This window comes from Bufo bufo, chromosome 9 (assembly GCF_905171765.1).
Source record: "Bufo bufo chromosome 9, aBufBuf1.1, whole genome shotgun sequence".
NCBI classification, from domain to species: Eukaryota; Metazoa; Chordata; class Amphibia; order Anura; family Bufonidae; genus Bufo; species Bufo bufo.
Genome location: NC_053397.1, coordinates 13,089,364 through 13,117,346, shown reverse-complemented (window position 1 = coordinate 13,117,346; position 27,983 = coordinate 13,089,364). Strand labels below are relative to the sequence as shown.

General features: G+C 46.7%; 1 protein-coding gene across 1 annotated transcript; it reads left to right on the top strand.

Annotated features, from left to right (window-relative positions):
• On the top strand, positions 1-26,445 carry CHST13 (carbohydrate sulfotransferase 13). Its single transcript, XM_040407505.1, has 3 exons — positions 1-162; positions 22,797-22,876; positions 24,381-26,445. The coding sequence occupies exons 1-3, from the start codon at positions 75-77 to the stop codon at positions 25,224-25,226; spliced, it is 1,014 nt and encodes a 337-aa protein (XP_040263439.1). The 5' UTR covers positions 1-74; the 3' UTR covers positions 25,227-26,445.
• Positions 26,446-27,983: the final 1,538 nt, after the last annotated feature.

Below are 27,983 nucleotides of genomic sequence, written 5' to 3'. Positions count from 1 at the left end.
GGCTGTGCAGGGACAGAGTGGATCGGTGCACACTTTGCAGGCAATGAGCACCCAGGGCTGGCTCCCTGCGCAGCATGAGGAGAGGCAAAGTGATGGTCCTGGCTACCTGTCTGGGATCCTTCATATTGATCATCTTCTACTTCCAGAGCAGCTTGAGCTCAGGTAAGTGACGACTGCCCTCCGGGAAGGGTTGGAAGTAGAGGGGCTGGGAGAAGGAATGCACAATCCACTAACTTATACCCTACAGGCTTCGTGGGTCAGTAACTAATTCTGGCCACAGACCCCCTCAATAGTCCGCTCACTCTCGTCATGACAATTGGTGCGTCTGTGACGGTAAAATTATTGGTTTCAACCAAAAAGATCAATTCTCCCAATGTATTGGATGTGGCCGGTCTGTGACTATTCCGTCATTTGTCACCATGGCGATTGGTTAATTATGAACGGGACAAGTCACAGACGTCCGAGACCATCGCAATCCTCGCGGCACAGTCACCGTCCATAGGAGTCCATTGAGTCGTGCTACAGCGGCAACAAAGTTGCAAAAAGAAACTTCGAAGTTGCATGCAAGTCCAAATCTGCATAGCTTCGAGCTACATAAAATAAAGAGCGGGCCCTTCTATGAGGATTAAGACTTGCAAGACTGGCACATTTACAAACTCCTTGGAGCTTCCTGGCTGGTACAGATTGCAAGCTCTTTGACCAAATCTGTCGTATGAGTATTAGAGTCTGGCACTCTTATTTTTTTTTTTCTGCATTTCCCTTGACCATTGACTTCCATTAATTTATTTGTCACAGTGTGGCAGGCAAAGTGTTAAGCCAGTTCTGTAGGCACCCTATAAATAATATGTGCCCCCCTCGCTGTGCTATGGGCATGAAATATTCCCTTTATTCATGCATTGCCTCCCAGCAGTCGGCGCAGGAATGTTCCCTTCTTGGGTTAGCTGTTTAATGAATGGAACCTCTCAGCAACTCTCTGGATATTTCCACTTTAGGCACCGGGTAGAGCCTGCACATCGTGGGGTTAATCCTTATAGGTGGACTTCACCATTCTGTCTTGCACCCCATCTTCCACATTCAGGCTTTATTATCGTGCACGGAATCATGCGCAAGTTGACAAATTTAGCTCTGCTACATCTATCTTGAGAACCCCCTACCCCAGGAAATGTCCGTTCATTCATTCTGCGGTCCAGACTGTATACATACCATAGAGCGCAGTGATTCTAAAATAACACAGAATGGCACAGAATGGGTTAATTGTTTAGGCTTCGCCCGCCCCTCTGCCAATGTGGCAGAACAAAATAAACACCTCCATATTACCCCCCCCCATCCCATCCCCCCCTGTCCGTCCCAACACATGCTCCCCATGTCTGGCTGCATTGTGGAAGTTTCTCCGGCCTCACAATCTGTCTCAGACCCCTGGAGGCGGTGGGCTTATAAAAACACTGAAATATTTTAACGCTGACATCACCCCAGAACCTCGCTGCCCCTCCATGCAATATTTATAAAAATAAATAAAATAAAAAATCCTCCTTCAAGACTTCCTGGCACAAGTCTTAAAGGGCTACTAACCCTAAGGCTGGATTCACACAATACTGAGAAGCTGCTGATTTTCTGCGTTTAATTTGCAGCGGGGGGAAAAATGCGCTGGGGGGCATGCACACACTGCGGATTTTGTTGCAGAAAAGCTGAATATTAGGACTCATGCACACGACCGTGCCTTTTTTTTTTTGCGGGCCGCAAACCGCGGATCCGCAAAAAAACTGAAGCCGCCAGTGTGCCTTCCGCAATTTACCGAACGGACGGCCCATTGTAGACCTGCCTATTCCTGTCCGCAAAACTGACAAGAATAGGACATGCTATTATATTTTTTTTGCGGGCCTTCGGAACGGAGCAACGGATGCGGATTACAACGCTGCAGATTACAAATCCGTAATATCGTAGCATTTTTTCTTTTATGCAGTATGTGAATTCTTGAAATTCTCATCCACTTCGCTGGTACTGTAAAACGCAGAAAAAAACACAACGGCAGATCTGCAGTTAATCGGTCACGTGTGAACGCAGCCTAAGGTAGGTATTTCTAATGGTTTTCAATGAGGATTTTGGTGCGTCGGTCGCTACCTGGGAGCCTATGGTGGCTGCACAGCTGATAACCGTCACACACGTGGATGTAAATGTGGGAGATATGTGATACGGAGTCAGGATTGTGCGGGACAGGGAGGAATAGATTGCTGTAATGCCACCATTAGGACCGACTATCGGGAAGGATTGTTCAGTTGCCCGGTGTGAACGTGTACACCAATCGTCCGAGAAATGAGCAAACGTAGCATTAAAAATCCATCAGCTGTCAGCAGCCCTATGTAAATGCCATTCTTAGGCTGGTTTCACATCTGCGGCATAGATTCCCACAGGCTCTTCCGGCACAGCGTCCGGATCTCCGTGCCGCAGATGTGAAACCAGCCTCACCAACATCTGTGAAGGTAAATTTGTCTCTGGCACGCCCCAGTCCTGCCCAAGAACACTTCTGGGCACTGTCTCCGTAAACCTTACCCATTTTCAGGCCAGGACAAGCCAGATTAGCCAGGAGGAATGTCTCTGAAAATTCAGGGCAGTCCCTGCAAATTTAGGACTGTTACTTACTATGAGAAAGGGATGTGCTGCTGACAGTGATGAAAATTGTACACTGCTCAAAAAAATAAAGGGAACACTTAAACAACACAATGTAACTCCAAGTCAATCACACTTCTGTGAAATCAAACTGTCCACTTCGGAAGCAACACTGAGTGACAATCAATTTCACATGCTGTTGTGCAAATGGGATAGACAACAGGTGGAAATTATAGGCAATTAGCAAGACACCCCCAATAAAGGAGTGGTTCTGCAGGTGGTGACCACTTCTCAGTTCCTATGCTTCCTGGCTGATGTTTTGGTCACTTTTGAATGCTGGCGGTGCTTTCACTCTAGTGGTAGCATGAGACGGAGTCTACAACCCACACAAGTGGCTCAGGTAGTGCAGCTTATCCAGGATGGCACATCAATGCGAGCTGTGGCAAGAAGGTTTTCTGTGTCTGTCAGCGTAGTGTCCAGAGCATGGAGGCGCTACCAGGAGACAGGCCAGTACATCAGGAGACGTGGAGGAGGCCGTAGGAGGGCAACAACCCAGCAGCAGGACCGCTACCTCCGCCTTTGTGCAAGGAGGAACAGGAGGAGCACTGCCAGAGCCCTGCAAAATGACCTCCAGCAGGCCACAAATGTGCATGTGTCTGCTCAAACGGTCAGAAACAGACTCCATGAGGGTGATATGAGGGCCCGACGTCCACAGGTGGGGGTTGTGCTTACAGCCCTACACCGTGCAGGACGTTTGGCATTTGCAGAGAACACCAAGATTGGCAAATTCGCCACTGGCGCCCTGTGCTCTTCACAGATGAAAGCAGGTTCACACTGAGCACATGTGACAGATGTGACAGAGTCTGGAGACGCCGTGGAGAACGTTCTGCTGCCTGCAACATCCTCCAGCATGACCAGTTTGGCATTGGGTCAGTAATGGTGTGGGGTGGCATTTCTTTGGAGGGCCGCACAGCCCTCCATGGGCTCACCAGAGGTAGCCTGACTGCCATTAGGTACCGAGATGAGATCCTCAGACCCCTTGTGAGACCATATACTGGTGCGGTTGGCCCTGGGTTCCTCCTAATGCAAGACAATGCTAGACCTCATGTGGCTGGAGTGTGTCAGCAGTTCCTGCAAGACGAAGGCATTGATGCTATGGACTGGCCCGCCCGTTCCCCAGACCTGAATCCAATTGAGCACATCTGGGACATCATGTCTCGCTCTATCCACCAACGTCACGTTGCACCACAGACTGTCCAGGAGTTGGTAGAAGCTTTAGTCCAGGTCTGGGAGGAGATCCCTCAGGAGACCATCCGCCACCTCATCAGGAGCATGCACAGGCGTTGTAGGGAGGTCATACAGGCACGTGGAGGCCACACACAGTACTGAGCCTCATTTTGACTTGTTTTAAGGACATTACATCAAAGTTGGATCAGCCTGTAGTGTGTTTTTCCACTTTAATTTTGAGTGTGACTCCAAATCCAGACCTCCATGGGTTGAAAAATTTGATTTCCATTTTTTTATTTTTGTGTGATTTTGTTGTCAGCACATTCAACTATGTAAAGAACAAAGTATTTCAGAAGAATATTTAATTAATTCAGATCTAGGATGTGTTATTTTTGTGTTCCCTTTATTTTTTTGAGTAGTGTACATCATCACAATAACGACTAAATAGAGCTAAACGAGGGCCGCTATATACTAGACCGGACACGCCAGTGGACTAGTGACCTCACGGCGTCTGGGGTCCTGGGCGCAAGTAAAGCCAGTCTGCCCCAGGTGTACACTAGGCCTCACTCATACAAGCAGTTGCCCATGGCGACCAATCACAGCGCAGCTTTCATTTCTCCACAGTTGTTTTAGAAATGAAAGCTGTGCTCTGGTTGCTGTGGGCCGCTGGACAGTTTTGATGCCATGCCAGTGTAGTCACAGGTGGCAAATGTCCCTGTCACATCCCAGGTGACCACACACCGGGAAATAGCACCTCATTTACACCCCATTACTAGATGACTGCCCTTTCTGATGTGCAGTTGTCACCACCGGGAGCTCGTGCAATTTGCACCTATTTCTAGGCTTAAAGGGGCAGTCCAGTTTTTCAATATTCTCTTCGATGCTTCTCTCCATTAATATGAAGAGGGCTGAGCAAACTTGTAGCAGACCAGACGTTTACTAAGACCCCTTACCTTGGGTAATTGGGAAGGGGTCCAGAACGCCACTCGCACAGATCTGACATTGGATGTGAAATGGCTGAACCCTTTTAAGCTGGAGGTGATGATGGGTGAATTGACTGATTAAAGGGTTATGGCTGTGACTATAGTCAGAGCAGCTGCTATTGGCCCCAGGTGGCAGTGCATATGGCGGTATTCTACATCCTGTGGCTGCTGGGAGTTGTGGTTTTGCAGCAGCAGGTGTGAGGCATTAGTATGTATTTACCATCCCCCGCTCCGACGCTCACTTTGTCACAGAGGCATTGGACGGGGATGGTAAACTGCAATCTTTATCACCCTTTTGCTTGAAAACAGACAACAGAGCAATCGCATCTGAGCAATCCTTGTGATGTAGAGGAATGTGGTTTAGGATTGACTGTACTTACAACAGGCTGTCTTCGGCTACTTTCACACTAGAGTTTAAGTTTTCCGGTATCGAGTTCCGTCTTAGGGGCTCAATACCGGAAAAAAAACGCTTCAGTTTTGTCCCCATTCATTGTCAATGGGGACAAAACTGAACAGAACAGAACGGAATGCTTCAAAATGCATTCTGTTCCCTTTAGTTGCGTTCCCAGACCGGAGAACAAACCGCAACATGTTGTAGTTTGCTTTCCATCCTGGGATGCAGAGCAAGATTTCTGACACAATAGAAAACGGATCCTTCCCCCATTGACTTCAATGACGGATCCGTCTTGGCAATGTTAAAGATAATACAACCGGATCCGTTCATAACAGATGCAGATGGTTGTATTATCAGTAATGGAAGCGTTTTTGCTGGACCCTGCCAGATCCAGAAAAAACGTTAGTGTGAAAGTAGCCTTAATGGAGGCTGTAGAACTTCAATGTCCAGAGACTGGTGAAATACATCTGCTTATCTCTGTCTTCCAGGAATATTCTATTCAGTTGTGTGAAGACCACTTGTGTGATCGCTAACCATGACGGGTCTCTGCATTGTCTTCAGTTTCCCTGCAGCGCCACCACAGGGGGAATGAAGTATTACATGGAGACCATTGAAATCAATCTAGATCATGTAATGAATGGACGTTCCAGGTCCTCGTAGAGAGAGAGGGGGGACTCTTTCTAGCCATTCTGTGTTCTCATTAATAGATGGAGGTTCTGAAATGGCGGACTCCTCTGTTAACTGCATAATAGGCTCTCTAACCCAGACGACCCCTTTAAAGAGGTTCTCTAAGATTTTGATATTGATGACCTAAGCTCAGGATAGATCATCAATACCAAATCGGTGGGGGTCTGTCTCCTCGCACCCGACCTAACCTAATCAGCTGTACGAAAAGACAACAGCGTCCTTTGAGCGCTTAGGTCTCTTCATAGGCAGATGACGTAACGTTCATCTGTCACATGGCTGTCACGGATGCCGTGTGGGCGGAAAACTCCACACAGAGCACAGGAACGAGGCCTGGAAACTAGGGTAAAGGAGAAGGTCACCTCCTAGAACAACCCTAATCCAAATCTCGACTATCAGTATGAACTGACCTTGATGGTAGGAAAGTTCATACACAGGAACCTAGAGCCCTAACACACCCTGTAGGGCCCTGCTATAGTGACAGGACTTGAGACAACCTATTCCTCCACCAGAAGGATGAACAGGAGTCTCCCTCAGGCCTGGATACAACAGACAGGGGAACACAACAAACAAAATACAAATAGGAAAGACGACACTTACCTTCACGTGGAGCAAAGGCAGCGCCAGGAGCTCAACCGAGGACCAACAACCAGCTAGCCCAGAGTCCAGAAACTGAAGCTATAAACCGCACCCCTAGAAGGGGTAAGCAGTAATAAATAGGGGAAGTTAAATGACCAAACTAACAACACCTGCCAGAGGTGTGGTCATTACCAAAACAACACAGACACGAATGATCCACAAGGAACCATTCAGATTAACCCACATGTTGCCAGTCTCTCTGATCTCCTGGCCCCTGTCACGGGAGTGTCCGTGACAATGGCCTACAGCAGGGACGCCCAACCTGTGGCCCTCCAGCTCTTGCAAAACTACAACTGCCAACAAGCCCCGATAGCTGTCCGGGCATGCTAGGAGTTGTAGTTTTGGAACAGCTGGAGGGCCGCAGGTTGGGCATCCCTGGCCTAAAGGAAGGCAAAGCTGCGATACCAAGCACAGCCAGTATACAATGGATTGAGCTGTGCTTGGTAAGCGGTCAGGAGGCCACTGCGCTCAATGGAGCTCCGGTGGTGCCACGGCTGCCTCAAACAGCTGATCGTGTGGGTGCTGGGAGTCGGACCCCCACCAATCTCCTATTGATGACCTATCCTGATTATAGCCATCAATATAAAAAAAAAAAAAACTTTAAACTTTGCTGGACCTGTGACCAGACTATGGAAGTGTCTAGTATAGCTTTACAACGGATTCCCCTCCACCCAGCAGTGACATGTACACTCTCTTCCTTATCAGCTTTTTCAAATGTGAAAAAATGGCGTGAGGTATGATTGTGACCAGAGCGGGTGTTTGTGGGTGTCTTCTATGGTTGCACTGATTTCCCACTTCCCATGGGATTTATACATAACATCGAGGTAGTGCTGCCAAATAAAGGGTTAAAGTGGCAGGACGGGAGTTGTTTGCTCAGTATTCTGTGTGATATTTGCAGTCTCTAGCTCCACACAGGGTAAAAGTCACTCTTCAGTAATAGTCCTGCACAAATGTGAGTGCTGCAGATTGAACAACTGGACTGGGGGTCACTTGCATTTTGACATTGCAATTGTCGCTATTAGTCTGCAAGACCGTCCATCAGCAAAGGCAATAAGGATCCTTCGTGTCCTGATCAGCTCCATCTTGGCCTGGAGTGAGGGGGCAGAGCTATTGGTCTCCTATTGCAGTCTGAGCAGTGGAGGGAGGTTACTGCAGAAAGCTGCCTCCCAGCCTCAGACATTTTAAGCATTAGCACCTCCTGGGGTGTGAAAAGAACATTGACTGAGAAGATGCAGAATGTCCATCACATCCTTTACTCGCCACTTATGCTGGATCGGGCTGGATTGGATTTATGTGTATGGACACGGTTAATATTGAATAAGGAAGGTCAGGTCCTCAGAAACTAGAGCCGAGGACGTGTGTCCCAGTGTAACCAGAGAACCTGGCCTTGCATTAGATCATCTGTTTTCAAGGACTTCCTAGGTACTCGCATTGCAGTAGTGTCTGATGTCTGGAAGAAATGACCTGAAGCTACATCTGTGAGATCTAGGATGCCACGTTTTAGGATGCTGGGTGGACCTAGATGGCTGGTTTCTTTATAGGGACCATAGGTTGGAGCCACTGAGCATCATGGCGGTGATCACCTTTATTAATTTTACCATTTAATTCCACTTGTACGATTGCTCCTCCTGAGCTACGCCAGAGCTATTGGAGAAACGGAAGGTTGTTGCTTTGATGGCCGGGGGACAGTGGTTGACCACAAATAGCCCAGGAACAGCTGGATAGTTATTAAATGCAGATTGTAACGGAATATAATTCTCAACGTCGCTGCAGTAAACCGCGCCATTCAAGTGCATGGCAAGGGAAGTGTTGGCAGGAGTCTAGAATAATAATGTGTCCGGTAAACCTTCTACGGCCGTCCAATGATAGGACCCTATTGAGAGTCTCTTATTCCCCCCTCAGGATAACTGGGGACTCTGAAAGTTATGATCCTAGGAAAAATATCGGCTGGTAATTTTCCATCGCGCTCTCGCCATGTTTCGTGTTGCCTGGGGGATACGTATAGTGAATTGCAACTTTTGGGGAATTTATTATTTATTTATTTTCCCTCTAAACTTAAAGCAACAGATTTGGGGCGAAGTTTCCAAATCTTCTGAATTCAGGAAAGTTTATAATTCTGTAGATTTAAAGGCTATGTACACTTTCATTTTGCAATCAGTTCTTTTAAATACGTGCTACCGTTTTGTATCTACAGCTCCTATGCCGACTTATGTGTCTCTATGGTAACAGACTAAAAACAATCTGTGTTGTCAGATCTCGCAGAAAAAAATGTCTTGCTAATCTAACTTTAAAGGGGTTATCAAAGACTATTAACTGCTCCCCCATACTGAATATACTTACCCGCGCCTCTCCTGGTCCCTGCAACGCCGCTGCAGCCAGGGGCGGATTGGCCATAGACCCTACAGGGAAATTTCCCAGAGGGAGATGCCCAGGGGTCCGTCTGAACCCTCCTTACGGCCGGCCACTGGAAGTTTTTGTGGATGTATTTTGTGATGGACTGTGGTATTTGGCTCTGTTGGGGTGTATAATGTGCCATATTATAGTATCGCTGGCCTCGCCTACTTGTGTTGGCCCTGTCTTCCATCAATTTGGTCCTGACTACAAAACAGGGCCACTTTTAGTATTTTTTTCCAGGGCCACTTTAACCACTTCCCGCCACGCTAACGCCGAAAGGCGTAATTTCTGCGGCGCTCCCAGGTCACACTAACGCCGATTGGTGTCATCTCGCGTGAGCCGAGATTTCCTGTGAACGCGCGCACACAGGAACGGGAGGTAAGAGAGTGGATCTCCAGCCTGCCAGCGGCGATCGTTCGCTGGCAGGCTGGAGATGTATTTTTTTTAACCCCTGAAAGGTATATCAGACGCTGTTTTGATAACAGCGTCTTATATACCTGCTACCTGGTCCTCTGGTGGTCCCCTTTGTTTGGATCGACCACCAGAGGACACAGGCAGCTCAGTAATATGTAGCACCAAGCACCACACTACACTACACCCCCCCCCCCTGTCACTTATTAACCCCTGATCACCCCATATAGACTCCCTGATCACCCCCTGTCATTGATTACCCCCCTGTCATTGATTACCCCCCTGTAAAGCTCCATTCAGATGTCCGCATGATTTTTACGGATCCACTGATAGATGGATCGGATCCGCAAAACGCATACGGACGTCTGAATGGAGCCTTACAGGGGTGTGATCAATGACTGTGGTGATCACCCCCCCTGTCATTGATCACCCCCCTGTAAAGCTCCATTCAGACGTCCGCATGATTTTTACGGATCCACTGATAGATGGATCGGATCCGCAAAACACATACAGGCGTCTCCCTGGAGCCTTCCATATACCCCATATAGACTCCCTGATCACCCCCCCTGTCATTGATCACCCCCCCCCTGTCATTGATCACCCCCCCCCTGTCATTGATCACCCCCCCCCCTGTCAGGCTGCATTCAGATGTCCGTATGATTTTTACGGATCCACGGATACATGGATCGGATCCGCAAAACACATACGGACATCTGAATGGAGCCTTATAGGGGGGTGATCAATGACAGGGGGGTGATCACCCCATATAGACTCCCTGATCACCCCCCTTTCATTGATCACCCCCCCTGTCATTGATCACCCCCCTGTAAGGCTCCAAAAATAAAATCTCACATGAACTCACCATACCCCTCACGGAATCCAAATGCGTAAAATTTTTTAGAGATTTATATTCCAGACTTCTTCTCACGCTTTAGGGCCCCTAGAATGCCAGGGCAGTATAAATACCCCACATGTGACCCCATTTCGGAAAGAAGACACCCCAAGGTATTCCGTGAGGGGCATATTGAGTCCATGAACGATTGAAATTTTTGTCCCAAGTTAGCGGAAAGGGAGACTTTGTGAGAAAAAAATAAATAAAATCAATTTCCGCTAACTTGTGCCAAAAAAATAAAATTTCTATGAACTCGCCATGCCCCTCATTGAATACCTTGGGGTGTCTTCTTTCCAAAATGGGGTCACATGTGGGGTATTTATACTGCCCTGGCATTTTAGGGGCCCTAAAGCGTGAGAAGAAGTCTGGGATCCAAATGTCTAAAAATGCCCTCATAAAAGGAATGTGGGCCCCTTTGCGCATCTAGGCTGCAAAAAAGTGTCACACATCTGGTATCGCCGTACTCAGGAGAAGTTGGGCAATGTGTTTTGGGGTGTCATTTTACATATACCCATGCTGGGTGAGATAAATATCTTGGTCAAATGCCAACTTTGTATAAAAAAAATGGGAAAAGTTGTCTTTTGCTGAGATATTTCTCTCACCCAGCATGAGTATATGTAAAAAGACACCCCAAAACACATTGCCCAACTTCTCCTGAATACGGCGATACCACATGTGTGACACTTTTTTGCAGCCTAGGTGGGAAAAGGGGCCCACATTCCAAAGAGCACCTTTAGGATTTCACAGGTCATTTACCTACTTACCACACATTAGGGCCCCTAGAATGCCAGGGCAGTATAACTACCCCACAAGTGACCCCATTTTGGAAAGAAGACACCCCAAGGTATTCCGTGAGGGGCATGGCGAGTTCCTAGAATTTTATATTTTTTGTCACAAGTTAGCGGAAAATGATGATTATTTTTTTTTTCCTTACAAAGTCTCATATTCCACTAACTTGTGACAAAAAATAAAAACTTCCATGAACTCACTATGCCCATCATGAAATACCTGGGGGTGTCTTCTTTCCAAAATGGGGTCACTTGTGGGGTAGTTATAGTGCCCTGGCATTCTAGGGGCCCAAATGTGTGGTAAGAAGTTTGAAATCAAAATGTGTAAAAAATGACCAGTGAAATCCGAAAGGTGCTCTTTGGAATATGGGCCCCTTTGCCCACCTAGGCTGCAAAAAAGTGTCACACATCTGGTATCTCCGTATTCAGGAGAAGTTGGGGAATGTGTTTTGGGGTGTCATTTTACATATACCCATGCTGGGTGAGAGAAATATCTTGGCAAAAGACAACTTTTCCCATGTTTTTATACAAAGTTGGCATTTGACCAAGATATTTATCTCACCCAGCATGGGTATATGTAAAATGACACCCCAAAACACATTCCTCAACTTCTCCTGAGTACGGCGATACCACATGTGTGGCACTTTTTTGCAGCCTAGGTGGGCAAAGGGGCCCATATTCCAAAGAGCACCTTTCGGATTTCACTGGTCATTTTTTACACATTTTGATTTCAAACTTCTTACCACACATTTGGGCTCCTAGAATGCCAGGGCAGTATAACTACCCCACAAGTGACCCCATTTTGGAAAGAAAACACCCCAAGGTATTCGCTGATGGGCATAGTGAGTTCATGGAAGTTTTTATTTTTTGTCACAAGTTAGTGGAATATGAGACTTTGTAAGAAAAAAAAAAAAATCATCATTTTCCGCTAACTTGTGACAAAAAATAAAAAGTTCTATGAACTCACTATGCCCATCAGCGAATACCTTAGGGTGTCTACTTTCCGAAATGGGGTCATTTGTGGGGTGTTTGTACTGTCTGGGCATTGTAGAACCTCAGGAAACATGACAGGTGCTCAGAAAGTCAAAGCTGCTTCAAAAAGCGGAAATTCACATTTTTGTACCATAGTTTGTAAACGCTATAACTTTTACCCAAACCATTTTTTTTTTTACCCAAACATTTTTTTTTTATCAAAGACATGTAGAACAATAAATTTAGAGCAAAATTTATATATGGATTTCGTTTTTTTTGCAAAATTTTGCAACTGAAAGTGAAAAATGTCATTTTTTTGCAAAAAAATCGTTAAATTTCGATTAATAACAAAAAAAGTAAAAATGTCAGCAGCAATGAAATACCACCAAATGAAAGCTCTATTAGTGAGAAGAAAAGGAGGTAAAATTCATTTGGGTGGTAAGTTGCATGACCGAGCAATAAACCGCTAAAGTTGTGGAGTGCCGATTTGTAAAAAAGGGCCTGGTCTTTAGGGGGGTATAAACCTGTGGTCCTTAAGTGGTTAAGTTCCCAGTCCGCCCCTTGCTGCAGCTTCTCCCCGTGTGCAGATGAAAACATCCGGTGTCGAGGGATGGGGGGGGGGGGGATAGCAACCAATGGCAGGCGGGGATGGGGACAAGCCTCCCTAGCGTCTCCAGTGATGCTAGGGAGGCTCATCCCTGCCTGCCATTGACGGCAACCAACGCCGCCCCCCCCCCCCCCCCCCTCCGAATGTTTTCATCAGCGCACGGGGAGAGGCGGCGGTGCAGAGACCAGGGGCAGTGCGGGGAGCCAGATAAGTATATTCAGTGTGAGGGGCCTGGGCATATGGGGGGAGCATTTAATGGTCTTGGATAACCCCTTCAACATTAAGTATGGGATAGACAAAAGGGAGTATGGCTGCAGGGTCAGACTACACAGGGGTTTTTTGTAGTTTGTAACCATGGAGACGCACAGGCCTATATTGAATAACACTGCTAGTCTCCCAGGCCGTGCACAAGGTCATTCAATAGAGGTCACTGATGGACCACTCAGGAACATTTGTCCATTGTTGAGAATATTACAAGTTCCCTTTAGATTATGGCCCCAAACCTGAAATGACCCTCAGAAATGGACCCTCCTGTAGGGATTTGGGCACTATTGTATGCCTTAGGCCACTTTGATGGTACCTGTCCTGTTAATGGTCTTTACTCTCTCCTCCCCCTTCCCTCTCATCATTTTAGATGCCCACTGAAGCCAACACCAGGCTGTCCATGTAATATGCAAACATGCCAGGTACTTGAGAGTTAGGGTAACCAAATGGAGAACCTGATAAAGAAATGGAGCATATTGAGATGGACTTGACCTCACACTCAGGGCACTGAACCATTGGACACTCCGCTCTGATCTTTTCCTCCTTGATTTTTATACTTTTGCCTAAACAGTGAAGAATCCCTAGGTTTCCTGAGACCAGATAACTTGGTGAAAGAGAAACCGTTAGAAGCCAAACCACAAAGTTGAGGAGAAAACCCAATGACGCTGGGAATTTTTATGACTTGGTGCATGCAACCTTATTGCTCAACTGCCATGAATAAACAAATGTGTCCTTAGAAGTGGAGTGACACTAACATCACAAGAGGAGAAGATGTGACTTATTTGCATCTTCCAAAATGAGATCTTCCTGCAGTTTCCTTTAGCTGTTTCCCACTGTAATTTTTAGGGGGTCTTGCCGTGTCTTATGTCAAGCAGGGGCGCAAATCGTTCTGGTTGTAGCACTGCAATGTCAGAGGAGTCATGCAGGTAACACTTGAAGATGTCCACATGCATGTATAAATCTCTGTAGGTCACCACAACTGGTGGCAGAGTGTATTGGAACATGTGACCACAACTCCTGCAGCGTCCCACTACGTGTGTGTGGGCACTGCTTAAAGTACTTCTTCATCTTAAACAATTACATTGTACAGTAATGTATAACTTTGCATTTGTGTGCATCTGCAAAATCCCTGTTAACAGGCCTATTAGGTGTAATTTATACATCCCGCCACTAGATGGGGATAAAGTTCGGGTCCTATATATACTCAGGTCAGGCCTAGTTAGAGGAGTTTAGTTCAGTTGAGACCAGGAGGGAGTTGAGATGAGATGATAGTAAAAATGTAGTTCAGAAGAGAGCAGATCTGAGGTAGTTCAGATCAGATTAGTGGGAGGAAAGATAGAGTGAAGACTTCGCAACACAGATTAGTGAGTGGAGCCAACTTCGCTAGGAGGTGATACTCAGATGTGAGGCGCAGAAGAGCGTTTTCCTTCTGTGGCCGGACTATAGACTTGCATCCCTGACCAGTAGGAGAAGAGTTTGCCTCCCTGGAAAAGAAACAAGCATTCCTAGGTATTCATCGGTGATAGGAGCCATTATTGAGGGCCACAGACACCTTTGCACGGTGGAGGATTTATAGCTTCTGGCAGCCACACCAAACTTCTAAGAGACAGTTGAGTTTTCCTGTCCAGAATATTCAGATGTAGGGAAAGACAAGGAATAGGATCCAAAGCATCTAAGGGAACCAGGTACACCTAACCCACTGCTCCAAAGCCACAAAACCTAAACAGCCTAAAACAGTGGATTTGCAGAATTGAATCTGTACCATCTAGAGACTGCATAATTGTACTGCTGCAACCAAGAGACATCCAAAGTAAAAGTTGTGAGTTGCATCTTACCACTGTCTACCTCATTATTACTACCTATGGTTGTACCACCATTAACGGTACCGGCGTCACGACAAAAAACATCAAGGGACTCAGCCGCAACAAGCACCCTAAGCACCCCTAACATCAAGGGCACCTCAACCACCATCTTGGCTGATGCTTCCCTACCACAGAGCGTGCCCCGGAGGATTTCGTGCTGTCCACCTCAACACTGTGCTGCCGGCCCAGGGAGGCTTTCTGCTAACCGTGAGTAAACTGATGAACGGTGTGTTATATTATTTGGCCCCTCATCGGTCCACCGTGCACCTCACGTGTTGCCCCTGCGACTGGCTGGCTGCACTCCCATCCAAGAGAGGAGAAGATGGCCAACCTTCAAAAGTAATGGAGCAAGGATGTCTGCCTACATAATAGATTTCTTCATGAGTTCTGATGTTACGTAAGAAGACACCAGTATTATAAATTGGGCATGGTAGGTGGTGGACTGTTACAGATATTGCATTGGAGCCAAGAATCCATAGGTTACACCTCAAAAAAGTCCTTCTCAACCTTGACCAAGGCCTCATAACCCTTCCCTGTGTTTTCTCTACCAGCCCGACAAGCAAAGAGCATGTTCCCCATCACCAAAGTCAGTCAACTGACATCTGCTCAGGTTTGCCCGGTACCAAGGTCAGACCCAAGTGAAGCCATGGACTTGCTGCAGAATTGGGTTCCTCTATTTTCCAATACCTGATTTATATGATCCAATTTGCCAATGAAAGGTGCCATTGTCCTCACACTGTGTCTCCTTTATTATAACGTATACACAAAACCAGACCTGCGACCAGACGTCTAGGACAGTATTTTACAAAAGGTTCCTTAAATACATCAATCCTGCTCCTCTGTAGACTGACATCTGAAGAAGGTCTAATCTCTTCCAGATGTACAACTGCTACTAAATTCCAGTCCTGATTCAGGAGAACACAGAGTTCACTGCTAATCCCAGACAAAAGGACCGCAGGGTGACGAGTCACCATATTACACAGGATTGTAGCTGATGAAAGACACAAAATATCTGAGGAAATACAAGTCCATGGGTTGTGCACATGTTAAGAAATGACTCCTAAATGGCAACCCACCCAATTTATGAACGTAGTACTGCTTGTGGGTCTAAGAAAACCGGATGATGAACATTGGAATCTTTCTAGAACCCAGTTTTTCCAGAAAGAGGATGGTCATAGAGGATCATATAGGTGATTTTTATGGTGGGTCTTTAGTCTTGTTGGAGAACCTTCTGGTGGCCAGCATGACCCTTTTGCCCTTCTTCTTTCACCATCAGATTTCAAGACTGTGTGGTTTCTTGCAGGACAAGACTTGTCTTCAGCTCTCCATGGACTTGTCTTTTGCGTGTCTGCTTCTTGAGAATCTTCTCTGATCCCCAATGTACAGCCTGAGGTTTATCTTCCCTATGTGTCCAATAATACAGCTATAAAACTTCAATTTCAATGGAGCATCCAGGAATAGACCAAGGTCAAAATGGTCCCCCCCCCCCCCCCCCCCCCCACCTCAATACATTATAAGAGGGTGAAGAAAAAATTGTAGGCCTCCTGAGGAATTTCCCTTTCTAACCAGGAATAAGCCCTTCTCCCCATACATGATAATTAGCAGGAGGATTGAATATACTTGATCATCTAAGGTTAGGTCCACACAGGATGTAAACTGAAGCAGGAGAAACCCTCCAAGGATCAAAATTCCAATAAGTTACTTGAACATTTTGCTGAAGATTTCACTGTATGCATCTGCAGCGGGCGCCTTCCCCCAGGGCCCTTTAAGAAGGAAAAAAAAAAAAAGTACTTGTTTTCGTAACGCCAGTTGCAGTGAAGAAACAAGGGCACAGGGCCCCTTTTAGTGATACTGTGGATGGTACACAGGTGTAGGAATGCCAGAGTGGTGTAGGGTGGTCTAAATGTCCCTTAATGTTAGTGCACGTGTCACGGTGCTCCTACCTGGATACGCTGGACCCAAGGCGTTGGCTCCGCAGCAATGAAAAGGGGGTTTGTTGATGAGGGGCCAGATTAAATAAATTGAGTCAAGACCTTGTGACAAAGTTGGAAACAGCTTTAGGGCTCGTTCACACGAACGGGTGATGCCTGTTGCCGTATTGAGGACAGCATTTGCGGATCCGCAATACACAGGCACCGTTCCGTGGCCATTCTGCATCACGGATGGGGACCCATTCATTTTGAGATGCGGAACACTACGGAAGCACTACGGAGTGCTTTCTGGGGTTCCGTTCCGTGCTTCCACACCGCAAAAAGATAGAACTTGCTCCGAGGTGAGCCAGGCTATGAGCTGAGCGCTGCGATTGGCCAGCGCTACAGCATAGGAGAAGGAGACCGCGGCAGGCTCAACTGGGTGGAGCCTAACTGCAAACATACCGGAGGCTATAACCGGAGAACGGAGCGGCGCCCGGGGATAACAGTAAGTGCAGAGGGATCCCTGGGCGCCGCTCTACACATCTTTATGGTGAGTTTACATACTTTCTTCGGGTGAAAGGTCCTCTTTAACATCACATCCTTACTAATGTGCATTGAAACCCTTGTTAAATGTATTTTGCTGTAATTTCCATGTACACCAGCAGGTGGCAGTAATGTGTTTACCAGGGACTTAGTTCAGTTTAGTATTTCTAGACTGGAATAGTACATTCCAGTTTAGCTCCCCCCTCTGTGAGGTGTGGAATGTTCCTACATCCTGCCTCATGGGTGGAGAAGGAAGTTAGAGTTAGTGTGCCAGCCACCCCGGCTAGGGGAAGCCTGTGCTTGTAGGAGCTCCCAGTTCTAGGGATCCAAGCCAGAATCTTGTCTCGGCTGAGACAAAAGATCATCATTCCCAGCCTGAGCCCTTCAGCCTCAGCTGGTAGAAAGCAAGCAGCCACCTCCAGAACTCCAGGAAGAAGCATACCCTGTGAGCACAACTGTGCGTAACGTCCAGAGACCAGGAGAAGCCAAATTCCTCCTCAGCTAGTCAGTCCCCAATACAGCAGAAGATATAGATTCCTGCCCCAAGCAGATGACTTATCCTGCAAAGAGCTCCAGGTACATGATAGAGCAGAAGATAGATTCCTGCCATACATTACCAATACCTGCTGGGACTTCAGACTATTGCTGTAGCTCACATGGATTACTGCTGCATCAAGTAAAGACCAGTTGGAACTTTATTCCAAGTCTGGATCTCAATTATTGCTGCAAATCCCTCAATTACTCCTACTAGCAACACACTCATTTTATTGCAAGTGAGCCAGGATCCAGGCGACCAGCCGTACCCAGGTAGGAGACCCCGTTGACACTATACCCACTACCACACAGAGACATTACCCCACTCTGGCATTCCTAACCTGGTACGTGAGTTGCAACACCCTGAAGGGCCCTGAGACTGTACCCTGCGCACGCTGCAATTGGCGTCACAAACAAAAACTATTATCTATCATCTACACCTGACCCAGTCATTGCATATTATAGCGTCAGAGTGCATTATTCCAATCTGGCTTACTGCAGATCTGTGAAAAACGGACCGCAAAACACTGAAAAAGCCATACGGTCGTTTGAAAGAGGCCGAAGTTTCTATGTGAAACTGTTCTTTTGTATCTAGGCCTCTTATGCTTGTTATTGTCTGCTGAGCCAGTGTATCTAAGCCCATGATGCGATACGGCTTTAGTCCCAACGTTTATTTATGTGCGGGTATTTTTCCATTTCCCTCATACGGGCGGTCTCTCTTATTGCGGTCTCGGTCTCCTATGGTCTGGTCCCGCTGGCTGACACCTGCATGTTGTCTGGAGTCGGTCCTGCGGCTGTCGGCTATCGCTGTGTTTTAAGCATTAAAGGGAAATAGAATCTATACGAGGGCGGCTGCAGCCACACGGGTCATACTTTCCATACATCAGGTAATTCGATCTATGGTGATGACTCTAACCGCTCTGGACCCGTGCCGACACCGGCTAAGAAGTAGTAACTGCGCTCTAATTCAGTCGTCTGGTATAGCAGCAGATTTGCCCCTTTCAGGGTCCTAGAAAAGCTGGATAAAAGCTGGCTAGTGACTTTAATTTTAAAGGGGTTCTCTGGGGCCGTCATATTGATGACCTTTCCTAAGGACGGGTCATCAATATCAGATCATTGGGAGTTGGATGCTACATTCAAAGCCGCGTCGCTAAAAAATTAGTTATAATACTGTATGGAGATTCAAGTAAGTTATTCACAAAGTCGCGCAAGACTTCGTTGTATAACTTCAGTAATTGATTATTACCGTGCAAAACTACTTCAAAACTTGGAACCGAACTCTGCTTCAGTGGTACCTTGGAACTGAAGCAGAGTTTGGTTCCAAGGTTTTTCGCCGTAGTCTTTCGCCGCGGTACTGCAGCAGTTATTCCCATCTAGACATTTATCATCCCACTGCTTTGTCATAACTGTCCAATAGCTCCAGGTCCCGGCTCTGAGAATTACTCCTATCTCAAGAAAAAAAGCCGAGCTCCAACTCCCACGGCAGTGAACGGAGGAGCATGGTTCCATTCACTTCTAAGCGACTTCCAAATATTGAGGAGCGTGCTCCCTTGGCTATTTTTGGGAGCTCCATACTTAGAATGGAGAAGATGGCGTGCGTGCGGCATGTTATTTATTAATATTGGGACCGTAACCTATTGGACGTTTATGGGAAATCCTACTGATCTCATATATACGGAGAACCCCTTTTTAAATGGGGGCATGCAGTACCATTAACGGCCACTGCCCAGTGTATGGAGCTGTGCTGTTTTGGAGCACTGCAGCCCCTTAAAGGGGTTGGCCCCTCTCATACCAGGGCCGTTTCTACAGCTGGGCGAGGGGTGCGACTGCACGGGGCGTATAACTCGGGACAGAAGAGGGGGGGGGGCGCCGTCAGCAGGGCCCAGCACCGGGGGGGGGGGGGGGGGGGGGGGGGGGGGGGGGGGGGGGCCTTTCTGTCTGGAGGCAGCAGGAGTGGAGATGAGCGCTACCATTGTGGAATCGCTCATCTCCATATTCATCTGTATCGCCGTCCTACAGATGAACAGTGCGGGGCGTCTCCCTTGCCCGTTCTTCTGATAGGCTGCCGGCCTAGGGCCGGCAGCCTATCAGAGGCCGCTGTAGGCATTGCAATGAAGTCATCGCGCTGCCTAAGCCGTACAGCGCGGGACACAGGCCGGAAGAGGCTGCATCGCATCGCTGACAGCAGCATAAGGTAAGTATATGTGTTTATTGTTTATATTATTTAAAGTATACTGTGGCAAGAAGGGGGGTGGGGGCCCTATATACTGCCACAATATGTGGGGGCACTATAGAGAAGAGGGGACTCCCTATGGGGGCCCTATATACTGCCAAAATATGGGGGGGGCACTATGGAGAAGAGGGGGAAGCACTATGGGGGCCTTATATACTGCCAAAATATGGGGGGGCACTATGGAGAAGCACTATGGGGGCCCTATATACTGCCAAAATATGGGGGGAGGCACTATGGAGAAGAGGGGGAAGCACTATGGGGGCCCTATATACTGCCAAAATATGGGGGGGCACTATGGAGAAGAGGGGGAAGCACTATGGGGGCCCTATATACTGGCACATTATGGGGAGCACTATGGAGAAGAGGGGAAGGAGCACTATGGGGGCATTTACTGGGGGCCCTATTTACTGGCACAGATTATGGGGGGGCACTATGGGGAAGAAGAGCACTATGGGGGCATTATATAGAGGCATTTTATACTGGCACATTATGGAGGACACTATGGGGGCGGGGAAGGAGCACTATAGGGCATCTTCTGGGGGCACTATATAGGAGTATTTTATACTGGCACAAATTAACAAATTATAGGGGCACTATGGGCACCTAAGCTCAACTGGGGGCACTAAGTGTTTTTTCTAGTGGCACACAGTACGGGTCATTGGAACACATGGGGGCATTCTGGGGACATTGGCTCTACTGGGGGCACAAATTTTATTTTATTTTTTTACTGACACCCACACAACGGGGCATTTTTTGTACTGGCGCACATTATAAAGAGAATTATTACTACCAGGGGCATTATGGTGGGCTTCATTACAACTGGGGGACTATGGGAGCATTACCGTACTTCTGGGACAAAATTACTGTTGGGGGCACTATTACTACTAAGTGCACTCTGGCACAGAATTATCACTATTGTTGGGATTTTGGGGAGCACTATTACTCTGGGGGCACCCTGGCACAGTATCAGCTTAGCACAGTTATTTTTGGGGGACATTATGGTTACACTATTAGTGTCAGGGGCACTATTTGCTGGGTGCAGTTATTTTTTGATGTTCGCCCTGTTGGTAAATTTCCCTAGGAACTGCCCTGTCTCATACCTTGGCGGCATATCGCTAGGATATGCCCCCAATGTCTGATAGGTGCGGTCCCACACCCATCTCTAGAACGGAGCCCGCAAAGCACAGCCACCCTCCATTCATTTCTACGAGACTGCGGAGGATAGCCGAGCCTCTGCTATTTCCATCAACCTCACAGAAGTGAATGGAGCGGTGGCCGCGCTTGCACGGTGCGCCTCCCATTCATTTCTATAGGACTTCCGATAATGGCCGATATGCCCCCAATGTATGATGTGGGCCAACCCCTTTCAGACAGCTGATCGGACGCTCACTTATATGGATGATTAATTCTACAGATAAACTAACGAGATTACAGTTATGGAAACCCCCTTTAAAGAACTTGCACCAGGAACAGACTACATAGGGGGAAAAAAGGGAAGGAGAACAGGGAAGGTTTGGTATGCGATGACATCATGGGATTTAACAGGATGACATCACAGCTCATTAGGAAAGTGAGCAGATCAAAGCTCATTAGTCATGGCCAGTTTCAAGGGGACCTCTCCCCTCTCCTGCATTCTTCATGTAATAATTCTGAAGCAACTATTCTTATGACTGTTGTGCCATCCCTCTATTATCCCCTCTAGAAGTTTATAAATGAATTGCCAGCAGTCTTCAGTGAAGGTTCAGATGGGTGTTACCAGTTGAGGGTGTGTCTCTACACTGGCAGCACAGATTGGATAGTGTCAGACTGTGCAGGGACACGCCCCCAACTATTAACACCCATCTGGACCCTTATTGCAAACTGTTAGTAATCCATTAATAACTTCTAGCAGGAATAACAGAAGAATGGCACAACATAGAGACAGAAGAGCAGATGCTTCCGAATTATTACAAGTGAATGAAAGGAGTTACTAAAGCGGACATGGCAGCAGAGGGGGCAGCTCCTCTTCGCGTGCCATGACTAATGAGCTTTGATCTGTTCACATTCTGAATGATCTGTGATGTCATCCTGTTAAATGATGTGATGTCATCGCATACCAAACCTTTCCAGTTCTCAAACTTTTTTTTTTTTTTTTATGTAGTCCGCATTGCTGGGGGAATAAAAAACAGATGTGATTTGGGATTCCTGAGGGGCCATGGGAGAGGACTTTACTTTACAGACTATACATCCCCCCCCTCCTCCACCACCATTTTTGGGATTAAATCCTGATGGGGCGACCGCAACGCTAAATGCTCTCACGCAAGGCTGACTGACGTGTATAAAATAGTAGAATGAACAAGGTTTTTATCCAATTTTTTATTTTTGGGTTTATTTTTTTTAGACCTTGTTTGTTTCCTGATATAGAAAGGGGGGGGGGGGGGCAGGGAAGAATTATTATTATTATTTATTTATTATATCAATTATATCACCTGGAAAGAATGTGTAAATGTCAGAGATTGATGACTGTAATGATTGGGGGGGTTGGAGAGGCTCCCGGTGATGAGGTAACCTCACGTTCTCTAGAAGTAAATACTACTACATATTTGGAGAATCCCTTGTGTCACGTTTGGAAGAACCGCAGAGCTTTCGCTAGTAGCTCATAAAGTTTTCTTAAGGACGTCACGGAGCCCGACGTCTTGTAAACCAAACAGTCTGGGCTCCGGTAAAGCTGCCAGAAGTTCTATTAAACCATTATGTGAATGATGGGGATTTTTTATTTTATTTTTTCTCTCTTTCCCCTTCCTTCCTTCCTTGCATCCATGTCCCAAATATTAGATTGTTTGATTTAATATTTTTTTTTCTAACTCTTCAAGATGAGGATCATTTTTCTGTGGGCCATTGGAATGGGAAGCCAAGACGAAACCCCTTGCAAGCGCTGTATGACAGCGAGCAGGTGAGTGGACGCCCCGTCTCCAGATCGCAGCCCCACAATGCAACAGTTGCAAAGAAAAATCAAAACCTGGTGGATTTTTGGTCGCAGGTCTCACAAAGCCAGTGTATAGCCCTACCTTAAATTCCAGCTTCACCTTGACGCTGGGTTCACACCTGAGCGTTTTACAGCGCGTTCCTACGCGCTGTAAAACGCTCAACAGGCAAGAACCAATGATTCCCTATGGGAATGGTTCTCACCTGAGCGTTTTACAGCGCGTACGAACGCGCTATAAAACGTTCTACGCCCCAAGAAGTACAGGAGCTTCTTTGGGGCATATGGTCGCGCGTTCCCGTACATAGACTTCCGGGAACGCGCGACAATGGGCGTTTGCTAGTTGCCGGAGCCGCGTCTGTACGCCCGATAAAATCAAGCATACAGATCGCTCCTTCGGTACGCTCAGGTGTGAACCCAGCGTAAGGCTAGAGTTGCACAGCAACATCAAGTCACCCAACCAAGAAAATGTTTGTCATTTTGGGGGGTCCTGTTTAGACATCTATACTTACCTGCTCCTCCTTTCAAGCACCATGGCTTCCATGGTCTTCCGATCCCCAGAAGTAAACTTCCTGCATGGACAGGGACATGTGACTGCTGAGGCCAGTCATTGGCTGTAGCAGTGCATGTGACCCCCGTCCATGCAGGAAGTTTACATGAAGGAGCAGATGAGGAGTTTATGGTTGGGGGAGAACTTAAAAATAAAAAATGTTATCCTGTGAACAGCATTGACCACCAATCCACAGAATGGGTGATACATTTCTGATTGATGGAGGTCAGACTAGTTCGTCCACCTCTCCATTCATCTATATGGGACTCGTGTAGATGATGCTCCAGTTGTCACATGCTCTTGTACTCTAGTCAAATGTGGGATTTAGAGACCCTTCTTCTCAGGATTGTTGAGGATCATGCATTTATAACCTGTCCTGTGGATAGGATAAGCCTGTTAAGGGTAGACGCCATGACATGCACATAGGGTGGACCCTTAGCAAAGTCAAATGTTGCCACCGTCTGTAGGAGACGAGGATATGGATCTTGTGGTCACAGAGGCTGCCCTGTAGCATACACCTTTGCTTCTCACCTTCCATGACCAACTTGCTCTTTCTGTGCTTTTAAGTTCTTCCAATTCAGACTAGGGTTTACAATTGGGATTTGTCAGCGCCCACCTGTGCCATTGGGCACTTGACTGCTCTAGTAAAAAGAACATAACGTGTTCTACCCGGCCTCATCCCAATTCCCTCACTAGCCTTGGAAAGAAGTCATTGATGTCTCACCATTTACATAAACAGTCACTGTGTTCTTCAGAACAAGGGTGCCAAGATTTTATCATTTTAAGGCCATTTCCCACAGAATTTTGTAGATGGGGATGGGAGGGGGAATTTGAGCATCACCTAAACGTCTGACTATTTAGTGACTAGTAGGTTGTTCCTCTGGTCTTTTTTTACCTGCATATTATTTTTCTTTTCGCCCTTAGTTTGAGCCTTCTTCAATCCAAGCTAAACACCAGAAGCGTCGGGAGCTGCTGGCCAGCGCCTGCAAGGTCTACACCAGAAAACGACGCGTCCTCACCGCCGATGACCTAAAACACCTAATTGTGGATGACGCACATGGGTTGCTGTATTGTTATGTTCCGAAGGTGGCATGCACCAACTGGAAGAGAGTTATGATGGTCCTCACCAGCCAGGGCAAGTATAAGGATCCTGCGCTCATTCCAGCCAACGAGGCCCACATTGCGACTAACCTTCGCACCCTCTCAGAGTTCAGCACCTCAGAGATCAATTACCGGCTCCGGAACTACCTCAAGTTCATCTTCGTAAGGGAGCCTTTCGAGAGGCTGGTCTCTGCCTACAGGAACAAATTTACTCGCACGTACAACACGGCCTTTCACAAGCGATACGGCACCAAGATAATAGAGCGCCATCGCAGAGACCCTTCTCTTGAAGCACTTGAACATGGAGACGATGTCACCTTTGAGGAATTCCTATATTACTTGGTAGACCCCCAGACCCAACGAGAAGAGCCATTCAATGAGCACTGGGAGCGAGTCCATTCCTTGTGCCATCCGTGTATTGTCCAGTATGACATAGTGGGCAAATACGAGACTCTAGAAGAGGACGCCAACTACCTCCTGCAGCTGATAGGGGTAGGAGATTACATTAAGTTCCCATCTTCTTCCAAGACCAAGCGGACCACCGATGGGATGGCAGCAGAGTTCTTCAAGGGCATCGAGCGCTTCTACCAACGGCGTCTCTTCAACCTCTACAAGATGGACTTCTTGCTCTTCAATTACAGTATTCCACATTACTTGCAGATACATTAAGCGCGGGAGGAGGAAGGTGCAGGGGCCTGGAGCTCTCAAGCACTTAAAATAATACGATGGAGCCAAACTTTATTTATTGTGACGTAAAACTTTTTCAAGTGTTTTTGCCTTGGCTGTGAACGCAGAGAAGACTGTGCCAGCGCTATCTATTTTTCTAGTCAACCTTTCCTAGAAACCAGGACTTGAATGCTGTAGTGTTAAGTAGTCGTCGCCTTCTCCGTCAGCAAGATGAGGCTGCAGGAATCGGCCATTTTGCTCTACGGTGGGCAGCACAAGCGCTTATCAGTTGGGAGGGTTTTTATTATTATTATTATTTGGGTCACACCCCCCCCCCCCCCCCCATGCCACCTGCATAACACTTAGAGACAATGAGCAAAGATTTTTCATGATTGATGGATTTCCAAATGTCTATCTTTAACTATGATGTCACTGGTGGCTTTGTTTAGTTTTTATGACCACCTGTGGCCCTCAGTTATTGAAAACTAACTGTAACCCGGTCTCTGTTGCCCAAAGCAACCAATCAGAGCTCAGCTTTCGTTTTTCCAGAGCATTTAAGAAATGAAAGCTGGGCTCTGATTAGCTGCTGTTGGAAACATGATTATTTTCCTATTAGGCCCTCCTTTTTTGGGTTCTTCCGACTTAGCTTTTTTGCTTTATATCTAAAAAAAATAAAAATAATAATAATATGATGCAGGGCCTTCTACGAGCCTATGTTTCCACGGTAACAGACACCAAACACTCTGTGTAGTCCGACTCTGCAGTAATGCTTCCTTCCAAGGACCCCTTAATTCTTACAAACCTACATTCACGTAATATATATAATTTTTTATTTTATTTTTATAAAATTTCTACAGCTACTATCCAGGCGTATGCGTTTCCATGGAAACAGACACCAAACATACCGTGTAGTCTGATCCTTCAGTCATCTTCTCTTATGTGCCCTCTTCATCTTGGTAACCTGCCAAATGTATGTTGTCTCCAGCTTTAACAACAATCTTCCAGCACCACGTGCGATCCAGATAAAAAAATCTTTGTCTTCGTAAAAACGCTTCCACAGTAGCGCATTATGACGGGTTTATATGTTTCAGCTGAGAAGCCTTAAAAGAGCTTCTGTCAGCAGTTTTGTACCTATGACACTGGCTGACCTGTTCCATGTGCGCTTGGCAGCTGAAGGCATCTGTGTTGGTCCCATGTCCATAGGTGCCCGCATTGCTGGGAAAAAGGATGTTTTATTATACAGTACAGACCAAAAGTTTGGACACACCTTCTCATTCAAAGAGTTTTCTTTATTTTCATGACTATGAAGGCATCAAAACTATGAATTAACACATGTGGAATTAAATACATAACAAACAAGTGTGAAACAACTGAAAATATGTCATATTCTAGGTTCTTCAAAGTAGCCACCTTTTGCTTTGATTACTGCTTTGCACACTCTTGGCATTCTCTTGATGAGCTTCAAGAGGTAGTCCCCTGAAATGGTCTTCCAACAGTCTTGAAGGAGTTCCCAGAGATGCTTAGCACTTGTTGGCCCTTTTGCCTTCACTCTGCGGTCCAGATCACTCCAAACCATCTCGATTGGGTTCAGGTCCGGTGACTGTGGAGGCCAGGTCATCTGGCGCAGCACCCCATCACTCTCCTTCATGGTCAAATAGCCCTTACTTTCAAAGTTTTCCCAATTTTTCGTCTGACTGACTGACCTTCATTTCTTAAAGTAATGATGGCCACTCGTTTTTTCTTTACTTAGAATTTGTATTATGGCAAGAAAAAAGCAGCTAACAGTCTAGTCAGTAGGACTATCAGCTGTGTATCCACCTGACTTCTCCTCAACATCACTGATGGTCCCAACCCCATTTATAAGGCAAGAAATCCCACTTATTAAACCTGACAGGGCACACCTGTGAAGTGAAAACCATTTCAGGGGACTACCTCTTGAAGCTCATCAAGAGAATGCCAAGAGTGTGCAAAGCAGTAATCAAAGCAAAAGGTGGCTACTTTGAAGAACCTAGAATATGACATTTTCAGTTGTTTCACACTTGTTTGTTATGTATATAATTCCACATGTGTTAATTCATAGTTTTGATGCCTTCAGTGTGAATCTACAATTTTCATAGTCCTGAAAATAAAGAAAACTCTTTGAATGAGAAGGTGTGTCCAAACTTTTGGTCTGTACTGTATGCAAATGAGCCTCTAGGAGCAACGGGGGCGTTACCATTACACCTAGAGGCTCTGCTCTCTCTGCAACGCCATACTCTCTGATTTTTGATTGACAGGACCAGGCAGTGAAAAAGTCATTCAAAAAGCAGAGGGCGCGACAGCTGCAGAGAGAGCGGAGCCTCTAGGTGTAATGGTAACGCCCCCGTTGCTCCTAGAGGCTCATTTGCATATATTAAAACATCCTTTTTCTCAGCAATGCGGGCACATATGAAGATGGGACTAACACAGATGCCTTCAGCTGCCAAGCGCACATGCAACAGGTGAGCCGGTGTCATAGGGACAAAACTGCTGACAGATGCCCTTTAATCATAACTGTAGCCGCTGTTTATCTCACAACAGGAGAACAAAAAGGACAGGACGTTTAAATCCAACATGCTACTTTATGACTCTTCTCCTCCCCCCCCCCCCCCCAACTAGATAATTTCGGCAGGACCTGCCAACAAGCAAGCTTGGCGACATCTAAGGCTTAAGAATTGTGGGGCCCATGGAAGGAAGTATAACTGGATATAAAGGGAATTAATCATCAAAAAGTCATTCTTT

Bases quoted from the DNA above. Each gene is read 5' to 3' on its own strand.
- CHST13 (XM_040407505.1), top strand. From the start codon at position 75: ATGAGGAGAGGCAAAGTGATGGTCCTGGCTACCTGTCTGGGATCCTTC. The intron at 163-22,796 runs GTAAGTGACGAC...TAACTCTTCAAG, and splicing joins CCAGAGCAGCTTGAGCTCAG to ATGAGGATCATTTTTCTGTG. The intron at 22,877-24,380 runs GTGAGTGGACGC...TTTCGCCCTTAG, and splicing joins CGCTGTATGACAGCGAGCAG to TTTGAGCCTTCTTCAATCCA.